The sequence below is a fragment of the Dendrobates tinctorius genome, unplaced genomic scaffold (assembly GCF_039654945.1).
Source record: "Dendrobates tinctorius isolate UK_male_01 unplaced genomic scaffold, ASM3965494v1 ptg000038l, whole genome shotgun sequence".
Classification (NCBI taxonomy): Eukaryota; Metazoa; Chordata; class Amphibia; order Anura; family Dendrobatidae; genus Dendrobates; species Dendrobates tinctorius.
This window is the reverse complement of record NW_027361706.1, coordinates 24,979,572-25,006,933: the sequence shown is the minus strand read 5'-3', so window position 1 is coordinate 25,006,933 and position 27,362 is coordinate 24,979,572. Positions and strand designations below refer to the sequence as shown.

Below are 27,362 nucleotides of genomic sequence, written 5' to 3'. Positions count from 1 at the left end.
CTCTCCATAATCTTTGAAAATTCTTGGAGAACAGGAGAAGTGCCAGAAGACTGGAGAAGAGCAAATGTTGTTCCTATCTTCAAAAAGGGGAAGAAGGTGGACCCAGGCAACTATAGGCCGGTGAGTCTGACTTCTATACCAGGAAAGATCTTTGAACAAATTATTAAACAACATGTAAGTCAATACCTGGATAAGAATGAAGTGATCAAACAGAGTCAGCATGGGTTTGTAACTAATAAGTCATGTCAGACTAACTTAATTTCCTTCTATGACGGTATCACTGATTGGGTGGATCAAGGAAATGCTGTAGATATAGTATATCTTGACTTCAGCAAAGCATTTGACAAAGTCTCTCATACAATCCTTATTGAAAAAATGACTAAGTATGGAATGGACAAGGCAACTGTTAGGTGGATTCATAGCTGGCTTAGTGATCGGACCCAAAGAGTGGTCGTAAATGGCTGCACATCCAGTTGGAAGAATGTCTCAAGTGGGGTACCACAGGGCTCTGTCCTGGGCCCTGTATTGTTCAACATCTTTATCAACGATTTAGATGAAGGAATTGAGGGTAAACTGATTAAATTTGCTGATGACACAAAGCTAGGAGGGATAGCTAATACTAGAGAAGAGAGAGAGAGGATTCAAAAAGATTTAAATAAACTGGAGAAGTGGGCAGTAACTAACAGAATGGTTTTTAACAGGGAGAAATGCAAAGTACTACATCTGGGCAATAAAAATGAAAAAAGCATATATAGAATGGGAGGAATAGGGCTAAGTGACAGCACATGTGAAAAAGACTTGGGTATACTAATAGATCACAGACTGAATATGAGTCAACAGTGTGATGCAGCAGCAAAAAAGGCAAATGCAGTTCTAGGATGTATTAACAGAAGCATACAGTCTAGATCACGTGAAGTCATTATTTCCCTCTACTCCTCTTTGGTCAGACCTCATCTGGAATATTGTGTCCAGTTTTGGGCACCACATTTTAAAAAAGACATCAACAAACTGGAGCAAGTTCAGAAAAGAGCGACCAGCATGGTGACCGGTCTGCAAACCCTGTCTTATGAGGAAAGGTTGCAGGATTTGGGAATGTTTAGTTTGCAAAAGAGAAGACTGAGAGGAGACTTAATTGCTGTCTACAAATATCTAAAGGGCTGTCACATTGTAGAAGGATCAACTTTATTCTCATTTGCACAAGGAAAGACTAGAAGCAATGGGATGAAACTGAATGGGAGGAGACACAGATTAGATATTAGAAAAAACTTTTTGACAGTTAGAGTGATCAATGAGTGGAACAGGCTGCCACGAGAAGTGGTGAGTTCTCCTTCAATGGAAGTCTTCAAACAGAGGCTGGACAGACATCTGACTGGGATGATTTAGCGAATCCTGCTTTGAGCAGGGGGTTGGACCAGATGGCCCAGGAGGTCCCTTCCAACTCTACGATTCTATGATTCTATGATTCTAACACAAGGTGATATAAACTCCACAATATGAACCCCACTTACCACCGCTACAGGGTAAGTGGGAAGCGCTGGTCAAAGCGCCAGAATTGGCATATCTGATAGATATGCCTTTTCTGGGTGACTGCAGGCTGGTATTTTTAGGCTGTGGGGCAATATCCATGGCCCCTTATCAGCCTGAGAATACCAGCCCCTGGCTGTCTGCTTTAGCAAGGCTGGTTGACAAAAATGGGGGGACTCCATGCCATTTTTTTGTAATTATTTATTTAAATAATTAAAAATACGGCAAGGGGAACCCTCTATTCTTGATAGCCAGCCTTTCTGAAGCTGACAGCTGAGGGTTGCAGCCTGCAGCTGTAAGCCTTGCCTGGCTGGTTATCAAAAATACAGGAGAACCCACGCCATCTTTTAAGTTTATTTATTAATAGCACAGGTGCCGACTGATGAATATTCCCATCAGCCGACGCTTGCTCTCACTGTTATTAATGGCAGCAGGTTTAGGCTAATGAGAATAGTAGCCGCCACCTGCTCTCGATGTTATCAGTTGAATATAATTCCCAACATTCTCACCTGCTCACTCTGATCACAGCCCAAGCAGGGGAGAATGATGAGAGCTGTCTTCAGCACCCGTGTCGGGGAGCAGCACTAACAGTACCGCTGCTTCATAGGCACTGGTATGTGTCACTATGATGACACATGGATGTCATCCGTATGTCATCAGTGTACACGTGAGGAATGTTTTGCGGCCCGTGCTGCTGTTAAAAACCGGATATGTCAGCGTATTTTGCCCATGGACACATGGTCTATGGAAACACACTGACATGTGCACAGACTGATTCACTTGAATGGGTCTATGTGTGTAAGTGTCTCCGGTACGTGTAAAAACTGTCACCACACGTATTAGAGATACTGAAATCTGAAAGAGCCCTTAGGCCTCATTCACATGTCAATGATGTGCATCAGTATTTGTATGCCAAAGCCAGCAGTGTCTCCAAAACACAGAACAGGTGTCAATCTTTCAATTATGGTTTTTCTCTGTGAGTTTCACCTAAGGCTTTAGAATACAACAAACTGATGTAAAACACTGATGTGTGAATGAGGCTTTAAGGTCATTGTCTTTAAAAGGAATCTATAACTAGTTTTTGTTAATTAATGTGAGAGCATTAGCATAATGTTAAGACAGAGACCTTGATTCCAGTGATGTGTAACTACTTGGGCTACTTTCTACAGTTCAATGTTTTAGCAGCAGGAGATTAACACTAATGGACTAGCAATCTGCTGTCATGTAGTGCTCCCATATTCATGACCTTTGTATAGTCCCACCCGCACCATTGATTGTCAGTTTTCTGCCTATGCACAGTGTAGACAGAAAGCTGCCAATCTGTGACGTCGGCGGGGTTATAGCTCAGCATTAAGGCCTCTTTCACACATCAGTTTTTTGCCTTCAGGCGCGATCTGGCTTTTTTTTGGAAAACCGGATCCGGCAAAATGCAATGCCGGATCCAGTTTTTCCCCATTGACTTGCATTAGCGCCGGATCGTGCCGGATGGCATTGCGTTTCATCCGTTTTTTGCCGGATCCGGCAACTTGTCTCATTCCGGCGTCTGGAAAAAACGGCTACTGTAACGTTTTTTGTCTCCGGCGAAAAAGCCGGAAGCGCCGGATCCGGCGCTTCCAGCTTTTTGCTACAATGAAAGTCTATGGGCGCCGGATCCAGAAAAAGACGGATCCAGCCACCGGATCCGGTTTTTTTTAAGTCTGCGCATGCTCAGATCCAATTGGCCAGCCCCCAGGAACAGATATAAGCTGCTAGACGGATCCAGCAAAAAAACGGATCCGTTTCTACAGTTCTCCAAAATTTATGCCGGATCCGTTTTTTCTAAAAATAGCCGGATCCTGCCTGACGGCAAAAAACTGATGTGTGAAAGTAGCCTAAGAGAACTGCTAGATCTGCAGCAGATGAAATTGTGATTTTAGCAAAACTGCAGCAAGCAGCCCAGTAAGTGACACATCACTGTAATCAGTCTCTGCCCCTAGATCATGCCTCTCTTAGATAGTACAGCGAAAACATGGTGACTCTTTCCATTTAATGCAGGGGTCTCAAACATGTGGCCCACGGGTAAGCGCCCTGGCAATCACGTGTGCCTGCTACTAAAGAGAAAGAATATTCCAAGCCTATGGGAGTGGAGAGCAGTGAATATTCATTCCCTTAAATAGCGGGCACACATGATCGCCTGGCCGCAGAAAGCCGACTACTGTGCCCACTATTAAGGATCAATGAATATTCCCTTCTCTCCACCCCTATAGTCCCAGCGTGGAGATCATTGAGTATTCCGGTAGCTGTCCTCTGCTTGTAAGCAATGCATGACGTCACTGCCGTGCGCTGCTTAGGCTGGTTTCACATTAGCGCTTTTTAAGCGCACGCACGGCCGGGGGTAGCTCCGCCCCCGAGCCGGCTCTCTGCCCGGCGTGCCCGCCCCTTGCTTGTAGCGCCGCCTCCTAGCGCACAGCGGCGCCTGCGATCGGCGCACCCTATCTTTAGCATAGGGTGCGCAGATTGTGCGCAGGCCGTGCGCTAGTTGCGCTTTGACCTGCGCTGCGCACTTTTGACGGTGCGCCGTGCGCGCCAAAATCAAACTTTTCGGATTTTGGCGCGCACGGGGCCATGCATATCAGGATGGGGATGAGGAGGCCTTGCACACCAGGATGGGGTTTAAGGAGGCCATACATTCCAGGATGGGCATGAGAGGGATACACATACTAGGATGGGGGTTATGCATACCAGGATAGGGATGAGGGAGCCATGCTTAGCATGATAGGGATGAGGAAGCCATGCATACCAGTATAGGGATGAGGGGGCCATGCATACCAGGATAGGGATGAGGAGCAATACATACTAGAATGGGGATGAGAGGGCCATGCATACCAGGATGGGGATGGGGTCATGCATACCAGGATGGGGATGGGGTCATGCATACCAGGATGTGGATGAGGGGACCATGCATACCAGGATGGGGATGGGGTCATGCATACCAGGATGGGGATGAGGGGACCATGCATACCAGGATGGGGGTGGGCACCATGCGTACCAGGTTAGGGATGGAGACCTGGATTGGGGAAATATATATGCACAAGGATAGGGGATATTAGTACAGAATTGACCACATTTTTTGCTTCACTTTTTTTTTTCTATTTTCCTCCTCCAAAACCTAGGGACATAACTACAGTATGAGGACCTGGATGGGGACATGACTACAATATGGGGATCTGGATATAGGGACATGACTATAATATGGGGACCTGGATAGGGCCATAAGTACAATATGGGGACATAGCTACAATACGAGGAACTGGATTGGGACATAACTACAATATGAGGACCTGTATGGGGACATGACTACAATATGGGGACCTGGATATAGGGACATGACTACAATATGGGGACCTAGATGGGGCCATAACTACAATATGGGGACATAGCTACAATACGAGGAACTGGATGGGGACATAACTACAATATGGGGACCTGGATATGCGGACATGACTACAATATGAGAACCTGGATGGGGACATAGCTACAATATGAGAACCTGGATGGGGACATAGCTACAATATGGGGTCCTGTATATGAGGACATGACTACAATAAGAGAACCTGGATGGGGACATAGCTACAATATGAGGACCTGGATGGGGACATAACTACAATATGGGGACCTGGATATGCGGACATGACTACAATATGAGAGCCTGGATGGGGACATGACTACAATATGAGAACCTGGATGGGGACATAGCTACAATATGGGGTCCTGTATATGAGGACATGACTACAATAAGAGAACCTGGATGGGGAAATAGCTACAATATGAGGACCTGAATGGGGACCTAACTATAATATTGAGACATAACTACAATATGAGGACCTGAAAGGGGACCTAACTATAATATGGAGATATAGCTACAATATGGGGACCTGATATGGGGACATAGCTACAATATGGGTATATAACTACAATATGGGGACCTAGATGGGGACATGACTACAATATGAGTGCACGTTTGTTATTACCACATCCATAACGACACAAGCTCTAAAACAATAAAAAAATACACGTCAAAAATGTTCAAAAGGTGTATATAAAAAAATGTTAACACTAAAAATGTCACTTTGTCCTTCAAAGAAAGCGCCCCCTCCAAATTTATATTTTATTTCTATATGCGGCCCATATACCCAGCCGAGTTTCAGATCCCTGATTTAATGAGACAAGCTCTTAAGTGTTTTGTATGTTTCTTGGAAGGCACAGACTCTCATATACTTACTTTTCTAGTTAAGCTTTGGTCAGTTACTTTTTTTAAATGAACTATTTTTATTTAGCCAAATTCACTTTCATTTAATATACATAAAAAATAGTGATTTTGAGGGAAACAATGCAACCAAATATAAATGTATTAAACCATAACATTTTTTATTCTTTGTGTTTTAGATTGAAGTAGACATACATGAACCTCAAGGTATCAGCTTTCTGGATGCTCAAGCTTCTTTTCTAACAAATGATTTACTACCTGTTATAGAAAAATCTTTCTCTGGAGAAAAGGTAATGTTGTAAATATTGTCAGGGCAGCCATTAGAAAATGTTGAGCCCCATACAGTACGGTCAGGGCCCGTGTGACCATTCTAAACACTTTGTTTAATCCCGATCTATGGGTATACAAAATATCTTAAACACAAATTAGGTATTTTCGCCCTATTTCCCCCCAAAAAACATGTTTTCACTTAACATAGTTTTAATACAGTGCATTTAAAGGAGTATTCCCATCTCCAAGATCCTGTCCCAATATTTAGTAGGTGTAATAATAATAATATTAGTAAATACCTCCAATTAGAAATGTAGTACATTTTTTTGATTGTAGGTAAGCCCCCGATGTAACCTGAAAGATAAGAAAAACGAGTTAGATTATTCTCACACAGGGGTCCCGTCTGGTCCGATGGGTGTCGCCGTCCGGCGCCTCCCATCTAGAGATGACGTCCTCCTTCTTACTTCTGCCACGGCTCCTGCACAGGCGTACTTTATCTGCCCTGTTGAGGGCAGAGTAAAGTACTGCAGTACGCAGGTGCAGGACCACTCTGACCTTTCCCGGCGCCTGCGCACTGAAGTACTCTACTCTACCCTCAACAGGGCAGATAAAGTATGCCTGTGCAGGAGCCGCAGCAGAAGTAAGGAGGACGTCTTCGCTAGAAGATGGGAGGCGCCGGACTGCGACGCCCATCGGACTGGACCGTACCGCCGGGTGAGTATAATCTAAATCGTTTTTCTTATCTTTCAGGTTACATCGGGGTCTTATCTACAGCATTACACAATGCTGTGGATAAGCCCCTGAAGGCGGTGGCCGCATCTCATAGGCCAAAAATGAGGTGACAGATTCCCTTTAAGCTACTGCAATGCTTGTACATGAAGAAAGAGTCTTAGCGAATCAGAAAAGCTACACTACATTTCTAATTGGAGGTACTTGCTAATATTTTTATTATTACACCTGTTAAATATTGGGAACAATAATAACCATTTACAAAGTCTCAAAAACAAAAACTACAAAAACCAAGCTCAAAAATAGTCCTGGTGACGATTAGTCCATGCATCATTATCCCTTGGTTATACCTGAGCCATGTTGTTAACTATTTACAAGTAGTGTTTTGGTCACAACGAGTGCATTAAAGCAAGTCAAACACCATAGGATAGCTCAAAAGTTCTTACAGAGTCTCTGTAGGCACATATGCTTAACGGTTACTTATTTAGATTATACATTTACATTACACATTCACGTATCTTATTTGCATGATCTAGTTACATACAAAACCTGATAGGAGTTTGATCTTGGGTACTACGTGTAGACCTGCGTAGCACTGGTATTGCTGATGACCTACTCTGAATCACTGTGCTTGCTAGCACTGGTGTAGTGCGTTCTTTTTCAGCTACGCTACTGGTGGCTCTACGTAGGACAGGTATACCCGACTTTCTACGACTACTGATGCTCACCATGGGCATGACAGATTCACCGCTGGCAGGGGTTAAATTCTCTTGCTCCTCTGCTGGGGTGGTGTCTGCTGCCTGAGCTTGCTGGTCTTCAGGTTGGTCCTGAGTGGTTTCTCCTTCTGGCACTACTGACTGTGGAAAGAGCAAGATGGGCACAACTATTGCCTGATTCACCCGTGTCCAATTTAAAGGGAACTCTCCGAGTACTGTGCTGATCTTCTTCTCCCTTCTTCCATGGGCTGAAGAATGTCTTGATCTTCCATTCTTTCTTTTATTTAGTCAGGGCATGGCTTTAGATGATCACTTGACACTACCGCTGAGGTTTCTCCCCCATCTTTACTTATGAGGCACACTTTGGTATTATCGAAACTTGAAGGCAGGACGGTGTAGGGTTCAGCCTCCCATTGGTCATCTAATTTGTGCATCCTTCTCTTTCGCTTCTCCCGGTAACAAGGGAACTGCAGGGGCATGCTGCTTGTAGTTTCTTTCTTGCTTCTGTCTTGCTTGAGACAAGCTTCGTTCTACACACTCTTGCACTTTGCGGTATTGTTTCTGCCGCTCTGTATCCCAGTCTGCATCTGGCGATGTTGTCTCAGGTGTCAGAACTCCCATATCCAAATCAATAGGTAACTTGCCAGGTCTTGCTCTCATCAGATAGACTGTGCTGCAATTGGTGGAGTTTACTAGGACATGGTTGTATAGATCCACCAGATCCGGCAACTTTTCCGGCCATTGATTTTGCTCTTCCAGGGGCAAAGTCTTCAATAGGTTAATTACCACCTGGCTCATCTTCTCACACATACCATTTGTCTGTGGATGGTACGGCGTTGTCCTGATCTTCTTGCAGCAGTACAGGTTACAAAACTCCTGGAACACTTCTGCTTCAAAAGCGGGGCCCTGATCAGTGAGCATTCGTTCAGGGTAGCCTTGTGGTCGACAAAAGTACTTCTGAAATGCTATGGCTGCTGTTCTCGCTGTTTGATCCTTAACAGGCACAACGAACAGAAACCTGGAGTAATGATCGACAATGGTTAGAGTGTATGTGTAGCCGGACCTGCTGGGTGTCAATTTCACGTGGTCCATTGCCACTAGCTCCAATGGCTGCTTTGTAATGATTGGTTGCAATGGGGCTCGCTGGTAGTTGCGGTCCTTTCTTCGCAAATTGCACGGACCACACGCTCGACAACACCTCTCGATGGCTGATCTAGTAAAATCTTTCCCGGAGCAGGACCTCCAACTTTTTCCAACTGAAATGACCGGCTCCATTATGATATGCTTCCAGGACCATACAGTAGGTGCATCCGCCTCAGAACCATAACTTGCAAAACTAGCTCATGGGTTCGTGAGTTGATGCTCCTCCGACACAGCTTACCCTAATAGATGAACAGCTTGCCTTTTTCTTTCCATAACTGCCACGCTTCCTGTGGAGCGTCCGGGCCAGGGTATGAATCAGCCTGCGTCAGCAACTCCTTTACCAGGTGGACTGCTGGATCGCCATCCTGCGTCTCTGCCCAGTCATGGTGGGGCAATGGACTAAACGTGGCCTCTTGCATGACGTAGCGCTTAGTTCTCATTCCTTGGGAGTGTTGGGCCGCAGCTGGACGGTGGAAGGCTGGAAACTCAACTTCTTCGAGCTCTTCTGGGTCCTTTTCCCCCTCGGGGGAATTGGGCATCCTGGACAACGCATCATCATTGGCATTCTTCTGCCCCGCTCGATACTTGAAGGTGAACTCGTAGTTGGACAGCCTGGCCATCCATCGCTGCTCCAGTGCACCCAATTTTGCAGTTTCCAGGTGGGTTAGCGGATTATTGTCCATGTAGATAGTAAACTTTGCGGAAGCTAGGTAGTGCGCAAAGCACTCTGTCACTGCCCAGACTATGGCGAGGAATTCCAGCTTAAAGGAACTGTAGTTGTCAGGGTTCCTTTCAGTGGGATGAAGCTTCCTGCTGGCATAGGCAATCACTCTTTCTCTGCCGTTCTGCACCTGTGTTAGCACTGCTCCCAATCCCACATTGCTGGCGTCTGTGTAGAGTACAAATGGTTGGTCATAGTCAGGATAGGCCAGTACTTCATCTCCCATGAGAGCCAGTTTCAACCACGTGAAGGATTCTTCCAGGTTGTTATTCCAGTCGAACTGAAGATTCTTGTTCTTGGCTTTCTTGGATAGTCCTACTAGCAAGTCTTGCAGAGGTGCTGCTATTTTGGTGAAGTCCTTGATGAATCTCCGGTAATAGCCTACCAGCCGGAGGAACTGTCGTACTTCATGAATATTGCTGGGTTTCTTCCAATCCCGGATAACGGTGACTTTGTCAAGATTCTTGTTCTTGGCTTTCTTGGATTGTCCCACTAACAAGTCTTGCAGATGTGAAGCTATTTTGGTGAATCCCTTGATGAATCTCCGGTAGTAGCCTACCAGTCCGAGGAACTGTTGTACTTCATGAATATTGCTGGGTTTCTCCCAATCCCGGATAACGGTAACTTTGTCAAGGTCTGGAGCCACGCCTTCCACACTCCCCACATGGCCTAGGTACTGCACCTTGGGTTTCAAGAGGTGGAATTTGGATGGCTTCACTTTCAAGCCAAAGTTAGACAGGGCCTCGAACACCTCACCCAGATGCTCCATGTGGTTTTCGTAGGTTTTTCGAGAAGACAATGATGTCATCCAGGTACAGCAGGACAGTTTCAAAATTTTTATGTCCTAGGCAGCATTCCATTGGCCATTGAAACATCCCTGGGGTAGTACTGAGCCCGAACGGCTTGTAGTTAAACTCGCAGAGGCCCATTGGTGTTGTAAATGTTGTCTTTTCTTTGTTCGCCTCTGCCACAGGAACCTGCCAATACCTACTGGTGAGATCCAGGGTTGAAAAATAGTTAGCAGTTCTCAGTGCATCTAATGATTCCTCAATTCTAGGTAATGAGTAGGCGTCCTTATGTGTAATGCTGTAATCCGCCTCTAATCAACACACATCCTCATGGTACCATCTTTCTTTTTAACAAAGGGGCTACAACTATCTCTGATCACCCCAGCCTCCTTCATCTTCCGCAGCATACTCTTGGCACATTGATAGTGTGCCGGGGGTATAGGCCGGTATCTCTCTTTAATAGGTGGATGATCTCCCATGTGGATACGGTGTTGCACCCCTTTTGCCTGCCCAAAGTCTATAGGATGTTGCTGAATACCCGCTCGTACTCTCGAGCCACTCGGTAAGCCCCATGTTTTTAGTGTGAAGGGGTGGAGTCAGTGCCTACGTGTAGTTGCTGACACCAATCCTCCAGCTGCCCCTCAGAGCCTTTGCCCTCCACTTGGTCAGAAGGAAGCAAGGGCTCTGCTGCCTCTATTGCATTGTTACTAACAGTGAACAGCTTAGCATGGGTGACATACTGGGGTAAATAGACCTCTCTTTCCCCACAATTCAAGATGCGTATTGGTACTCTCCCCTTACGAACATCAACATCAACTACCCCCTCTGGCTGTCAGGATGGTGGGCCTACTATCAGAGTACACTGGCTCCACCAAGGCCTGGTAATCTTGACCCCTGAGGCCTATTGCTGCCCGACACCAAATTAACATTTCACTCCTGGGAGGTACTATAATGGGGATTGGATCACTCACTCTGACATTGCCGACTTCTCCACCAGACAGCTCTACCTTTTGTCTCTGCATCAGCGCTTTGATCTCTTTTTGCAGGACCCACTGCTGACTGGAACTGGCGGTCTCGGCTACCTGTTGCAATAAAGCAATTACTTCTCCAAGACAATTTTCTATTACATTAGTGCCTAGAGTGATCATGGGATTACATTCACGTTTGTCCATATCAACAATAATCAAACCTTGCGACTGCAATTCTACTCGGCTAATCTTAATGGTCACTTCCTTATACCCCATCTGAGACAAAGACTGACCATTGCTGGCAATTATGGTAAGGTGCTCATCCGGGCTGCGAGTTATGTCTGAATCAGCCCAGTACTGTTTAAAGAGAATATATGGCATTGTTGTCACCTGCGAGCCGGTGTCTAATAAAGCGTTCATTAGGATGCCATCAATCACGACGGGCAGGATCGGCCGTCCTCCCAAGTACTTGTCTCACCAACTGTGTGGGCCTGGACATCTTACTCCTGGGGGTAGACCCTCCACCCCAGGGGTTGCTTGTTTAAATGACAGAATCTTTCGATGTATCCCGCCTTGTGGCAGCAGCGACAGATGGGTTGTCTGTCTTGATTGCAGCGGTCACTGTCTCTCCCTCTGGTCGGTGGGATTGTCCTTTGCCGTCACCACGGGACATCATCTGGACTGGAGGCAAGCTGGATCTGCTCCCTTGGGGACACTCGCATAGACTGCACAGTTTTGGTTAGTGCAGCCACACTTTTGGTCAGTTCCTGGACCTGGACACGTAGGTCTGCAGAAGAGTCATCATCTTTAGTTGGCGTTTCAGTCCCAGCAGGGATCTGAGGACGGTATGCTGTCTCCTGTTGGTATGTAATGGCCAGGCACCTAGGAGGTACTGTACTGGCAGAATTAGGCTCACGCAGCGCCCAGATGGCTCTATCCTTGAAGTGTGCAAAGTCCAGGTCAGGATTCTGTAGGGCCATTATGTACAGCTGTGTCCTGTGATTGTTAGACAGGAGCCCCTCAATAAACTGCTCAGTTAGCAATCTGTCCTCATCTTGTACGCTGTCTGGATCAACATGCTTTACAGCCCATAGCGCCAACTGTAGGTTAAATGCATAGTCTTTTATACTGTCCTACACCCTTTGTTTGCATCCAAAGAATCTCATTTTTATCTCTGCTGCTGTTCGGGTGTCAAAGGTGTCCTTCAGCCTGGCCAAGATTTGCTTGACAGTTCCCTTCTCAGTGTCTGGCCAGGACTTTACTTCCCTCTGGGCTGCACCAGTTAACTGACCCATGAGTATGCTAACTTTTTGACTCTCAGACAGGGGGTACACTTTAAGCAGGCTACATAGTCTCTCCTTGAAATCACTCAGGGTGTGCAACTCCCCTGAATACTGTGGCAACCAGGCAGTTCTCGGTTCATATGGCATTGATAGCGGCATGGTGGAGGTTGCTGCTGCTGCCGAGGTGAATGGCGTTACCACAGGGGCTGCGGCTGCCTCTGAACCAGGCTGTATTCAAATACACTTTTGGCACTCAACTTAAGAAAAAGATTAATTTTATTAGCAGTCATAGGTAGATGTTTCGGTCAGCACATCTGACCTTCCTCAATACACTGCAAAGATTTAAATAATACATAAACCGCCAATCAATAACTATGATACTTATAACAGTCCGTGAATAGCCCTGGAAACAAGCGGTGGACACTGTGTTCTTGCTGGGCAGGAGATACCACTATCCACTACCGATAGTCACTGCACCCGGGTCCATTATCTAGGTCCTCATTGCAGACAATTTTATATGGTCTCATCAATAAAGAGATACGCAGACCCATTCGTTCACGGAAGTAATTCCTATTTGAAATCCCATGTTAATGGGGGTGAAAGACACCTGCACTGAACATTATACAGGACTCACATCTTGAGCCTTTTTGATTCATATTTAACCAGAGGACCCATCTAGGACCTTACAAAATTAATCTTTGGGGATTCTTAAAGTGTCTTCCATGTGCTATTCACACAGACACCTCAGGAGCAGTTGGGTATGTCCTCATTTTTTTCTTTTTCTTTGTTTCTTTTCTTTTTCATTTTCCATCACCAGTGCACTTTTTGACATTGTAGCTTATATTAGATCCATTGTTATAAGTATCATAGTTATTGGCGGTTTATGCATTATTTAAATCTTTGCAGTGTATTGAGGAAGGTCAGATGTGCTGACCAAAACATCTACCTGTGACTGATAACAAAATTCATGTTTTTCTTAAGTTGAGTTCCAAAAGTTTATTTGAATATTATTCTGGTGTGGGAACCTCTTTTGAGCACCATCACAGCTTTGCCACGAAATACAGTTTCTGAACCAGGCTGTATCAAGGAGGCTACGGCTGCATCTGCCGCTGCATCTCCGTCTGGATTAGACATTTTCTTTCCCCCCCACCTAGTAACCTCAGCTAGGCTCGGGGTACGTTACCAGAGTCAGTCACTGCTCTGCAAGCGGTCTGTATATCCTCCTTCCGGTTTTTGAGCCGGGGATCCGTCTTTTTCCGCCGCTTGTCGCAGAGCACGGCCTGCGATTTTCTTTGTGCCTTTCCTGGGGCCTCCACCCACGATGACACGCGCCTTTCTTTCCGTGCGCTGTGCGGCACAACAATGGCGGAAATTTAACTATTCACTTTAGTCCTTGGCACACAGTACCTGGCAATGCCGGGCTCGTAATCCTGTTTGTGACGCCAAACTGGAGCGCCCCTAAGGCCGTGGGATAATCGGTACCGGGTCGGGACTTAAAGGGGAAGTGTCACAGTAGCGGGGACCCGGTCTGTGGCCCTAGTGTCCTGTCAAATAAGGTTTTATGAGGAATAAAGTTTATGTGGGGATAAGTTTGTGACGCCACCTGTGGTGTTCGGCAACTTAGTTGTAAGCCGACGCTGCAGTTCAGACCACTGGGGATGATGGCAATGCAGCAGAGTTGGTTCAGCTCCCCAAAGATGGAGCTAGTCCTCAGGGCAGTTGTTATAAGAAGGATAGGGATAATGGATGTGCAGGACTGTGTATAGGGTCAATAACTGCAGACACACAGATTGCTGTTTCCTTTACCTTTACTGAAGACTTGTGGTGCAGACCGGAGCACTGGTACAGATGGAATTGGAGTTCCGGCAGCCTGAAAGCAGATCAGAGTCCCCTGAGCCAAGTGGTGTTGGAGGCCTCCTTTCTGCTCTAGTTTCTGAGGTCTCTGCAGCTTGAAGCTCTGCTCAGTCCTCTGTTCTCTACAGTCCTTGGTACTTGCCTGTATGGCAGGCAGCTTGAGCCTTTTACAGGTGTCACTTCTCTGTGGTGGCTCCAGGCTCTCTTATGCTACTGTGCCTTCGAGGTTTTAGTGGGACCAGGAGGCCTGCAGTCTCCTGCCCTCCGGATTCGGCTACTGGACCTGTCGTACCCAGACAGCCACGGACTCCGGCATCAAGTATCAAGCACTCAGACCTGGGGTGAGCCTCCTTACAGCTCCACTGCCCCAGGCTTTCCTTCACTTCTTTTCCTCTCTCTTGTTCTCTGTCCTAGTCTGGGGAGCAGCTACTCCTGCTTCCTGCTTCTCTCACTCCCGACTCAGACACTCTAACTCCTCCTCCAGCCCAGAACCTTCAGGGAAGCTCCCCAAAGCAGAGTTTAGAGCTCCCACTTCTGGTCTGGAGTAGGAAAAGTGTTGTGTGTTGTAGTTACCTGACCAGGGAACTCCTTTCTGCTTCCAGGCATATCATCACCCCCTGGGAGGGAGGCAATGTCACTGTGGCAACCGGACTTCTGGGGTGCCACACATTACAATCATGTGGGATTATGAGAACAAAATGTAAGTCATTACATGTCTCACAGTGCTAATGCCCCTTTAATTTAAAATTTTCTTTGGAGGCAGACTCTCATTGAAATCTGTGCCTAGTTCATAGATCATAAGAGCTCATTTGCATATAAGAAAACACGGAAATAAGAAATCAGATTGCAGGTATCAAGGTATTATTTTTATTCAGCTTTCTTTGAGCTCCATTCCCATATAGACGGCTTAGGAGGGTTTACTCTCCTGACAGATTCCCTTTAAGATCTGGTTATTTGAGATGGCATACAGATACATTTAGGTCATAAATAATTTTGGCTTCATGTCTTTGGTGTCTTCAGGGTCATGTCTCTTTTAAACCCACCATAGACCAGCAGCGCTCATGTGCCAACTGCACAAGCACTTTACTGGATGGAGATTTTACGGTGACCTATGATGTTAATAGAGAAACTCCTGGAAACATAGAGGTGAGGTCTAATAATCTGAGCTGTTCATACACATTCTGCACTGCAAATGTAAGCCTTTGCAATGTATAGATAAAAATGTACCTGGCAGATTTACTGCAATATCCACATTGTAAATAGTACGTAAGTATGGGTGTTGTGGATAGGCTGAAAGCCTGATGCTCTGCATTTCCTGTGTGAATAATGCCACATACAGATTTTTTTGCATGCACTAGTATACTAAAAAATCACCCCCTCCATGGGTTGGTAGGTTGAGAGTGATTGCTATATTGCAGAGAAAAAATGGTGAAAGTCAGCTTACCAGTCTGAAGAAACTCCCCTGGCCAACTCATGTCCAGCACGGATCGTGGTGAGCAACCACAGCAAACATCTAGCGAAGAAAGGAAGAATCCAGCGCAGGACGGAGTAAGCAAAAATAGGACAAACCTTTACTGGACAAACTTAAAATATCCAAAACATAGCACACACCTGGCACACCAGTGGAAGTGATCAACGCGTTTCAACTAAAAAGTCTTACTCGTCCTGCCAGGTGTGTGCTATGTTTTGGACATTTTAAGTTTGTCCAATAAAGGTTTGTCCTATTTTTGCCTACTCCGTCCTGAGCTGGATTCTTCCTTTCTTCGCTTGATGATTGCTATATTGGTATTACTGCACCTGTGTTGCTGCCATAATTACTTGGGTCCACTGCAGCCTGCTTTGAGCCCTAGGCAGGTAAGCATCTCTGCCTTTTTTCAGTGATTCTATAAGGTCATATATCACAAGATTTTGGCCAACAGCCCGCTTCCCTCGGTAAGCGCATTCAAGAATCAACTGTTTTACATCTGTCGAAAATGTTTGATAAACCAAAATATGGCACTGGCAACAGGCGTAATAGCGTGATGGAAAAAAAACAAACCCTATATTATGGGAAAAAATGCAGGAGTTGCTTGCACAGCATAATCATCAGCACTGCTGGCAACAATACTACCGATAAGCCTTGTTTGCCTCTGGCAACCATATTAGTGGGGAGGAAATGGAGAGCGTAATGAAATATCTGTAACATCACTCATCTCAATCACAGCAAGGTGATCTAACCCCTGACAGCGATCTTATTATTAGCTGGAGTCAGTTTTCTGCTCAGTCCACCTTCCGCAACACCATAACACTTAATGTTTTACAAAGCAAAATTTACATTCTGCCATTGACACAAGCTTCTGCCCTACAGTCAGCGGCATGACAACTGCAGTCGCCGCTGCAACAGGGCCCGACGGTTGAGGGGCCTGCAGATGCCAGCAAAAGCTTCTTCCGTTTACACCACCTGTGTATAAACAACAGCAATTTTTGGGCTGTGTAGACAATTAACACGGTTTAACAAGTCTGAAACAGCAGTGTTTGGTTAAATAAGCTGCAAGTTACCAACACTTACCACTGACACCTAGCTAGATAAGTTGAGGTCAAACCTCAAAACTGGTTCAACACACACCAAGGAGATCTCAGAGTGTTATACATGTGTTTTCCAGGAAATTAGAGGCTTTTTAGCATTGCAAATTTGCCGCAAATCAAATTTTGGGGAAAAATTCAGCGTACCCCACTAATTCAAATTTCAAACGATACCTCCAACTTTAGTGATAACTAGGGTTGATTGAATAGCTTCGCATAAGCACTTATCCGAATAGCTAAAACGCTTACAGTATGGCTGCATAGGAAACCTGGATACCTGGAATGCTCCCAATAATCAGCTGTTCGGCACCACAGCTGCATGTGTCGCGGCTGTGTGACAGTCACAAGACATGTATGGAGATCCTGTTTGTTGTGACTGTTACACATCCGCGACACATGCAGCTGCGGAGCCAAACAGCTGAATATCAGGAGTGCTCCAGGTATCCAGGTTACCAATGCAGCTATTCGGTAAGCACTATAGCTATTCGGATAAGCACTTCTCTGACGCTATTAGATCAACCCTAGTGATAACCCATTGGTACTTTGAAATCACAATGCACGGGGCCCATGAATGCCACTGTGCACACAGGAATCTGTTTCATATTTAGCAGAGATTGACAATGGTATTTAAGTTGTTAGGTGCCATGATCTAAGCTCAGCTCTGTCCCATGTGGTTAGACACAGATGTGGAATTCGAAGAATCTTCCAGCTGTGGACACCGCTCAACTCCTGAACCCTCTCCTCACATACTCACCCCCAGTGCTGCTGATGAACATGTACATCATTTGCTCGAAGAGAATAAAGACTTCTTTAAAGAGTACCTATCACCAGTCTGGGGCTGCTCTTTTTATTTAAGAAGAGAGTGGACAGCCTCAAACTGGTGATTTTTCTTAATATTACCTTTCATCAAAAATGGTCACAAGAATCCCTACTATATTGCTCACCTAAAAGACATGACCTTCTAATATAAGTCTCGTCTGAACTTCTGGGTCGTGGCATCCCAGCATAAAGAGTGGGATTCCACAACCCTCCGCAGCCCTCTTTGCTGTGAAAGAGGTCTTGCTCTTTGCACTAACCCTGTACTGACGCATTTTTTACTAAGTGGTTACTGCATGTTATCATCTTTAGAGAGGTTAATATCCAATTCAGATGAGGCTAAAATCCTATGTCAAGTGATTGTGCTATTTTACGAGCACATTTGCCAACTCTCTCTATTTTTCTGTTAAGCTCATAATGTGACTATCATGCAAACCGAACAGGAAAAGAATTGGCATTAGGAATACCAATACTAAATATGGACAATTTGGTGACGTTCCTTGAATAGGGCATTTTTTTTCTTAGTACATCTTTAATTTAAAAAATAAGTCATATTAACTACATTTGCTATCGATTTTAAAGAGGGATTTATGGCTAAACCATCTTGGACTAAGAGTGGTTCTCTAAGAAATGTATTTGCTTTTGAAATAACATGGCTATTTTTGCTTTGTAGGTTGTAAATGGATATTTTGTTCACTTCTTTGCTCCCCCTAAACTGTCTAGTGTACCAAAAAATGTAATTTTCGTCATTGACAGAAGTGGATCAATGGATGGTATAAAATTGCATCAGGTAAGATATTATACACAGGTTGACATATCTTTCTTAATAATGAGCTTGAAATAAAATATTGAATTATTCACCATACTATTAGCAACATTTTGAGGTTTCAGTTGCACAAGTTATTTCTGATACCATAGAGTTGAAAATGTCCAAATAGAATATACCATATATACTCGTGTATAAGTCGAGTTTTTCAGCACATTATTTTGTGCTGAAAATGCCCCTCCTCGGCTTATAATCAAGCCATTGTCCAGAAAAACGGTGGGGGAGGGGGAGTGGCGGAGCAGTGGCAGGAGCCGAAGGCTGTGGTTGTGACTGTGCCTCTGCTAAAGATAGGGTGTGCAGATCGCATGCAGCCATGTGCGATACTAGGCGGAGATGACCGGACGGGGCGGGGCTTAGCGTCGGCCGTGCGCTGCGGCCCAAAACGCTAGTGTGAAGCTAGCCTTATATAGGTTATTAGTATTCATACATTGTAATAATATAATTGGCTCAGCTTATCTCTAAATAAGCGCTGGCATTAGCAAACATACATCTCATTGGCTAAAGGTGATTCTGTTTACACCCTGCTGAATAGTTTAGGTGTGTCTCAGCTCCTTAGGTTCATTTCTAAAGGCCCCGTATCACATAGCGAGATCGCTAGCGCGTCACCGATTTTGTGATGCAACAGCGATCTCGCCTGCGATCTCAAAACATGTGACACGCAGCAGCGATCGGCCCCCCTGCTGGATATCGCAGATCGTGCAGGAATGTCCTGGGCCATTTTTTTCGTCAATGACATTCCTGATGGACCTCTGTTATCTCACACACACATACTGGCTCCAACTCCATCATGGAAAGCAGACAAGAATATATGTAGAATACAGTATCCACAGTAGAATCAGGATAGATAAATACTGTATATACTCATGTAAAAGCTGAGTTTTTTAGTACATTTTTTGTGCTGAAAACGCACCCCTCGGCTTATACACGAGTCATTGTCCCAGAAGCTGTTGGGGGAGGGGGAGCGGCGGAGTAGCAGGTCACAGGAGGCAGGAGACGGCATCTGCGGCTGTAACTGTAAATTGTAAAGTGCTGCGGAATATGTTGGCGCTATATAAATAAAAATTATTATTATTATTATTAACTGTGCCCGCTGCTAAAGAGAAATGAATATTTCCTGCACTGTCAGTGAATATTTATTTCTTTTATAGCGTGCACAGTCATATCTGCAGCCGCCGGCTTCCAGAAGCTGTAAAAAAACCCCTAGCACTTACCTTCCCTGCGCGCCCTCGTATTGTCCGGTTCCGCTTTCCAACAGCTCCTGCACCCAAGTGATCAAGTGTCCCCGATGAGTGGAGCAAGGTGAATATTCATTACCATAATGAGCGGGGACAAATGATCAGCCGGCGCCAGGAGCTGCTAGAAGCTGGAACAGGATGCTGTGAGGGTGCTCAGGGAAGGTAAGTAGGAGGTTTTTTAGGCTTTTATTATTGGGGGCCATGCATTCAAGGACAGGGATGAGGAGCCATGCATACCAGGACAGGGATAAGGAGCCAATGCATACAAGGATAGGGATGAGGAGGAGCCATGCATGCCAAGACAGGGATGAGAAGCCATGCAGACAAGGAAGGGCATAAGGAGCCATGCACACCAGGTCAGGGATGAGAAGCCATGCATACAAGGATAGGGATGAGGAGCCATGCATACAAGGATAGGGATGAGGGGACAATGCATACCTGGTTTATACTCGAATCAATACATTTTTCCAGCTTTCCATGTCAAAATTATGTGCCTCGGCTTATACTCGGGTCGGCTTATACTCAAGCATATACAGTAACTCCTGCTCTCACAATTCCCTTCTCTTGTGGTGTGGCAGTGGGTGGCTGTTCCCATCTACAGACTACCTCAGATACATTCTCCTCCCCTAATAGAAGAAGGCGGTCTTCCTACACTGCTTCAAAGGATTCCCCAGATCAGCCTGCCTGGATGGACACACACAAGCCACAACAAACAAAGAAACTATATGGGTGCCACATTCATGTGCTGGTCAGAGAGTTGGCATCTAACAGTTGGTGTCAGGAAAGTTTGATTAATTCCTAAAATTCTATGTACACTTCCAGTGCTAGTGTTGCACCTCCCCCATTTCATTTGTGCAGTGTAGCACTGAGCTTCTCATGTGCAGGCACACAGCTGCAGCTTCCAGCCCCCTTCCTCTTCCCCTCTTTTGGAATGTCCACTCACCCTCCCTCCAGCTATACTAGCTTGTGTAAGGTGAGATCCTGGTCTGCCCGGCTCAAGCAGGAAGTAAAGGTTTAGAACACATGTTCCTTTGTTTATTCAAACTCAAATTTAATAATACACAATAAGCCTAGAGACAGGAAACTTATATTTTTAGAATCTGCATAATTAATGCTATCCACAGCAGTGTTTTGTAGCTTGTGCGGCCACCAGAAATCGAGAAACGGATTTCTGCCTGTCCGTACCACACAGAGACAGCATGTTCGCTCTCAAATGAAAGATAATTTTGTAAGAAAACATATAATACTCCTGCCATCACTCTGCGAGCTTTCCCGCAAGAGTTATGGACAATATAAGTTTTTAAAAACTTTCCAAAGGGGCATATCCAACCACCCAATGAGGTCACCACGGGGGACGACCCTTGATTTTGGGCAAAGGTATAAAGCTCAAATGTTCAAACAAGGAAGTGTCTTTTGCCTGCAAAAACAGCTACGTGAACCTTTTTCTTCCCTCTGTGAACGAACCGCCACATCCTTCGCGCTAAATTCCGATACCCTGTGGGTGAGCTCGTGACCCGATATTGGTTTTAATAGCAAACGAGGAGCTGGTGGCAGCAAAGTGTTCTGGGGGATTTGGGAGACCCTGGCAGTGACGGAACGGAGGTTTATGTGTGTATTTCCCGCCTGTGACTGGATATATACATACCGCCCTCACTGCAGAGGGCCCAATAGCCAGTACACGGCAAGGCAGCCTTTCTGACGACTACTTATTCTAGGTGTAGTTACCTGACGATGAGGGGGGCGCGAGAGAGCTGCAAGTTCCTAACCGGAACTGAAAGTGGGATAGACAAGTAAATCCCTGACATATTGGTGGGATCGCAAAATAGGATTCCTGACTGTTGGTTATAGTAGAAATAATTTATCTACTACACATTTTTATTCTCTGTAACAATGGAAATAGTGATTCTAACCCCTCTGCTACTTGTCTCTGTCTTTGACAAATGTAACACAGCATGCAAAGTTCCCATTGGAAATTCTACCAGCTGCACCCTTCTCAGAGAAATGTTATGACAAGTTTTAGCTATAATGTCTTTCCCAGCGTATTACCCATAACACACAATTTCTTAGAGCATTGGGTATGAGATAAGAAAATATCAGATAAAATATGAAACATTAAAAAAAATTAAACATAATATGAGGCTAGATAATACTAAACAAAATATAGAAAAGGAGGAAAATATTAACCCTCCTATATTATCAGCTCCATTTACACATTATGCCCACATAGCGTATTTTTGTGGCACAAATACATCATTATTTTTGGAAAATTCATTTTGAAAAAATTCACAGCAAAAAACACAACACATTTGCAAAGTGTAAATAAAGCCTAAACATCGTATGTGTGACAGCACAGCAGTAAGATTACTGTGTGAGGAAAAGAAAATAGTGTCATATACACATTTTTCAGTGTTAATAGGTTGTTGTTTGCCCAATGAAAACAAAACACTCGTCTCCTCAGGCTAAATGATTTTGATGAATGCTTAAAAACTATTGCTCTTGGGAGCAGGTCGCCTTGTGTAAACAGTACATCTGCTACCGAGAACAATGGCAGCTTTCTACAATGTATTAAAAGGAATCTGTCACCTATTTTTTGGCATATAAGCTGCGGCCAGAGTACTGCAGCGCGCAGGCGCCGGGAAAGGTCAGAGAGGTCCGGTGCCTGTGCACTACAGTACTCTGCTCTGCCCTCAACAGTGCAGAGCAGTACGCCTGCGCCGGAGCCGCAACAGGAAGCAAAGAAGAGGACGTCATCGCTAGAAGATGGGTGGCCCCAGACCCGGACCGCGACACCCAAAACCGGACAGCCCCCCCAGGTGAGTATAATCTAACTCCTTTTTCTTATCTTTCAGGTTACATCGGGGGCTTTCCTACAGCATTACAGAATGCTGTAGATAAGCCCCTGATGACGGTGGCCGCAGCTTATATGCCAAAAAATAGGTGACAGATTCTCTTTGATGATCGTTCTGAGCACTTCGGAAGTGCACTCTGCCTACCTAAACAGTAAAGCAAACCACTGCAGGTCGTCTTATGTAAATATACCGTTATAGGGTCTGTGCACACGGTGCGGTTTCTACTGCGGATCCGCAGCGGATTTGCCGCTGCGGATCTGCAGCAGAACTGCAGGTGATGTACAGTACCATTATAGCCTATGTAAAAAAAAAAAAAAACCCGCTGTGCACATGCTGTGGATTTTTCCGTGCGTTTTTTGTGCGGCAAAAAAAAAGCAGCATGTCACTTCTTTTGTGCGGTTTTGCTGCAGTTTTCCACCTACTCCATTCTACAAATCCGCAGGTGGAAAACCGCAGTGGAAAACCGCACAAAAACGGCAGTAAAACCGCAAAAAAAAGGAAAAAATCCACAGGAAAAATGCAGGTCATTTGACCTGTGGATTTAGTAAAATCCGCGCGGAAAAATCCGCAGGAAGATCCGCACCGTGTGCATATAGCCATAATATGGAAATGATGTAAAGCCCCATATTTTTCAAATATGTATAATTGTGACCCTATAAACTGAGACCTTTAAAAATGTCTCCATTACTGAAATTTATGTATTTTGCATCGTCTTAACAAGTGTATCTGTACATAGACAAAAGAAGCCCTTCTCCGAATTCTGAATGACACTTCAGAGCAGGATCACTTTAATTTCATACTGTTTGACCATAATATTGTCCTGTGGAAAAAGGCTTTACTCAAGGCAACCCCAGAAAACCTAGAAGAAGCCAGAAAATTTGTCAAGTCGATTAATACTGATGGCTGTAAGTCAAGTTGTTTTTATTTTTTTTAGCCAAGTAACTAAAATTTTGTATAACTTTTTTCAAGTGTAGTGGTCATATTTCTTACAGTTTTGACAATATAAATAATAAAGATGATCAAAAAGAATTGCAGGATCCTGGTTCAGGTGCCATGTTGGCAGTACAAGGCTATCAACCACAATCCTGCAAATCTCCTTCTAACTGCCATCCCCAACAGCTCTTCTAATTAGTGGGTAGAGTGCATTGTGTCACAATGATGGTTTTGTGCAGGCCAACAAATAAATATGGTATTTCCACTGGCGGACACAGACCGAAAAGCGTGCCTGTGCAAAAACGATATATGGGCCCTTTGCAGTCCAAGAGCTCTTAAAAATGCAAAATTGCACGCATTTTTTAGGTAGAAATGGGCTCCATTACTCTATGGACCTTGTGTGGCTGCACAGGTTGCACCAATGATATGTCCGCCCCTGGGTATTTCTTTTGAAATAATTATCATCTGTGTCTCCATAACATCTACAGGAAGATAGATGACTCCCTGCTATAGCTGGAATGATTGAAGGAGGGCCCCCCTGCCAGCCTAACATCAAGTGCAAATGAACCTTTTAGTCAGGAGTGATAGAGGGGAGGGGGCAAAGTCACTTAAGGATGAATGAGAGCCCCATTCTCTCATCTCTCCTTTCACCTCTGACCGACTGCACCTCCCCATATCATCCCTGGCTGAGCCCCTTCCCCCTATACCACCCTTGACAGCACCCCCTCCCCCTTATCACCCCTGACTGAGCCCTTTCCCCCTATATCACCCCTGATTGCATCCCCTCCCCATATAATGTCTGACTGCACCCCCCCTTATAACCCATTACTGCACCCCCTATCCCGTATTACCTCTGACTGATTGCACCACCTCCCCATATATCACCTATCACTTGCACCACTCTCTCATATCACTCCTGACTGTACCCTATACCCATATCACCCCTAACTGAGCCCTCTCCCTGCATTGCCCCTGATTGAACCTCCTCTCTCTTTATCAGCCACAACTGACTGAGCCACCTCTTCTATATCACCCCTGACTTCACTCCCTCCGCTGCATCACCCCGACTGCATTTCCTCCCCATGTATCATCCCTGACTGCACTTTTCTCCCTGTATCACCCTTTCCTGACCTCCTCTCTTCAAATCACCACTGACTGTACCCCCTCTCCCTGTATCAGCCTTGACTGACTGTGGCCTCTCTCCCTGTATCACCCCTGACTGAACTCCCTCCCCCTGTATCACCCTTGACTGAGCCGCCTCTTCCCATATCACTCCTGATGGACTCCACACCCTCTCACCGTATCAACCCTGACTGACTGAGTCCCCTATCCAGATATCAACCCTGACTGACTGCCCATTCTTTCCCTCTATCACCCCTGACTGACTGAGCGCCTTCTCCCCATAACACCCCTTAAAGACTGAGCCTCCTCTCCCCATATCACCCCTGATTGACTGCGCCCCCTCTCCATGTATCACCCCTAACTGACTAGGCCCCCTCTCCCTGTATCACGCCTGACCAAACTCCCTCCCCCTATATCACCCCTGACCAAACTCCCTCCCTCTGTATCACCCCTGACTAAACTCCCTCTCCCTGTATCAATCCTGACTGAACCCCTTTCCCCCTGTATCACCCGTGACTGAGCCCCTCTCCCTGTATCACCCCTGACTGAGTTTGTTCCCCATGAATCACCCTTGACTGAGCCCCTCTCCCCCTGTATCACCCCTGACTGAGTTTGTTCCCCATGACTGAGCCCATCACCCCCTGTATCACCCCTGACTCAGCCCCTCTCCCCCTGTATCACCCCTGACTGAGCCCCTCTCCCCCTGTATCACCCCTGACTGAGCCCCTCTCCCCCTTTATCACCCCTGACTGAGCCTCTCTCCCCCTGTATCACCCCTGACTGAGCCCCTCTCCCCCTGTATCACCCCTGACTGAGCCCCTCTCCCCCTGTATTACCCCTGACTGAGCCCCTCTCCCCCTGTATCACCCCTGTCTCACTTAAAGTTTTCTTCTCCCACCACTAACAAAATGAGGCCCTTCATAAGTTATGGGCTCATAAGTGTCAGAGAGATTTCCGTAAAAAGTGTATGGGGGGATTTGAGGGAAAGTTCTTTTGAAATCATGCCAATTTGATAACTCTATAAGTAATTTAGGGGCCCCACAGCTATTAGAGGGTACATTCACATAATGTACAGTATTTGTTGCATAATTTCTGTAATGGAAATCACACATCAAATTAACAGTGGTAATATCCACACCGATATTGTGCAGATATTGCTGCGTTTATTACTACACAATGATGCACCTTTACCGCTGCCCTGATCCTTTGTATAGCAAAGGATGAAATCGGTGGTGAATATCTGCAGCATAAATTGACACATTGTTCACGTCAAACTTAGCGTATGGATGAGATGTCATAAAATCTCATCCACTGCGCTGGAGCTATAAAACACTGGCGTACTGGTAAACATCAGGGGACACTTATCATTGAGTCTGCACCACAATGTGGGCACCAACTCTTTCTATATCATTAACAAATGCACTATGTTATTTTATACCCTGATATTAGTGTGTTTTACCACACAATTGGTGATCTTGCATTTTATTCTATGTAGCTACATAGTGGGCCTCAAGAATGTATATCTGGTGGGCCCAAAATACTCCAGTCTGATGATACATAGAATACATAGCAATTGCAGTCATGCCCACGGATTAAAATAAATTTTCATCTGTACAGTGCCTTGAAAAAGTATTCATACCTTGTGAACTTTTCCACATTTTTTCATGTTACGTCCACAAACTTAAATTTATTTTATTGGGATTTTATGTGATATACCAACACAAAGTAGAACATATTTGTGAAGTGTAAAGGAAACGATACATGATTTTATAAATATTTAAAAAATATAAACCTGAAAATTGTAATATGTATTTACATTCAGCCCCCCTAAGTCAATACTTTGTAGGACCACTTTTCACAGCAATTACTGCTGTACACCTTTTGTGGTGTGTCTCTACCAGCTTTGCATATCTAGAGGCTGAAGATTTCGCCCATTCTTTTGTGCAAACTAGCTCCAGCTCAATGAAATTGCATGGAGAGCATCTGTGAACAGCAATTTTCAAGTCTTGCCACAGGTTCTCATTGGGATTTATGCCTGGACTGTGACTGAACCATTTACACACATGAATATGCTTTGATCTAAACCATTTCATCATAGCTCTGGCAGTATTTTTAGGGGGGTCATTGTCCTGCTGTGAGACTAACCTATGCCCCAGGCTCAAGTCTTTTGCAGACTCTAACAGTTTTTCCTCCATGATTTTCCTGTATTTCGCTCCATCCATTTACCCATCAGCTCTAAGCAGTTTACCCGTCCCTGCTTAAGAAAAGCATCATTACAGCATGATGCTGCCACCACCATATTTGACAGTGGGGATGGTATTTTCAAGGTAATGTGCAGAAGAAGTTTTCTGCCATATATAGTGTTGTACATTTAGCTCAAAAAGTTTTATATTGGCCTCCTCTGACCAGAGCACCTTCGTCCACATGCCATGTAGGGGACACAGCTATCATCAACTATAACAACTATTAACTAACAACTATCAACTACAACAATATAATCCATTTTTTTAAAGAGCGTTCAGTACCAACTTGAAATGCTTAATAAAGATACTATTAAATACTACCGCAGAGTGGAACGACTACTTTTCTGTATTGGTAATACCAGAAAACAAGGAGTTTGCAGTAAAAAATTTACTGAAAAATATTTATTAAGGACACAATACATAATAAAAGCACACAGATATTACAAACATGTTTCCAGGAACGTCCAAAAGTCCCCTTGAGAAAGCTGTGTGTTAGGTCAGCGAAACGCGCGTTGGGGCTACATTTGGCGTGGG

The 27,362-nt window shown here is 45.1% G+C and overlaps 1 protein-coding gene across 2 annotated transcripts in view; it reads left to right on the top strand.

Annotated features, from left to right (window-relative positions):
* LOC141088279 (inter-alpha-trypsin inhibitor heavy chain H3-like) overlaps positions 1 to 27,362 on the top strand; it is a 159,078-nt gene that overhangs the window by 18,308 nt on the left and 113,408 nt on the right. For both annotated transcript variants that reach the window (XM_073574297.1, XM_073574296.1), the window contains exons 6-9: positions 5,950 to 6,060; positions 15,263 to 15,388; positions 18,294 to 18,410; positions 23,267 to 23,435. In XM_073574297.1, the coding sequence (XP_073430398.1) occupies positions 5,950 to 6,060; positions 15,263 to 15,388; positions 18,294 to 18,410; positions 23,267 to 23,435 (523 nt within the window). The remainder of the gene's footprint in view (positions 1 to 5,949; positions 6,061 to 15,262; positions 15,389 to 18,293; positions 18,411 to 23,266; positions 23,436 to 27,362) is intronic.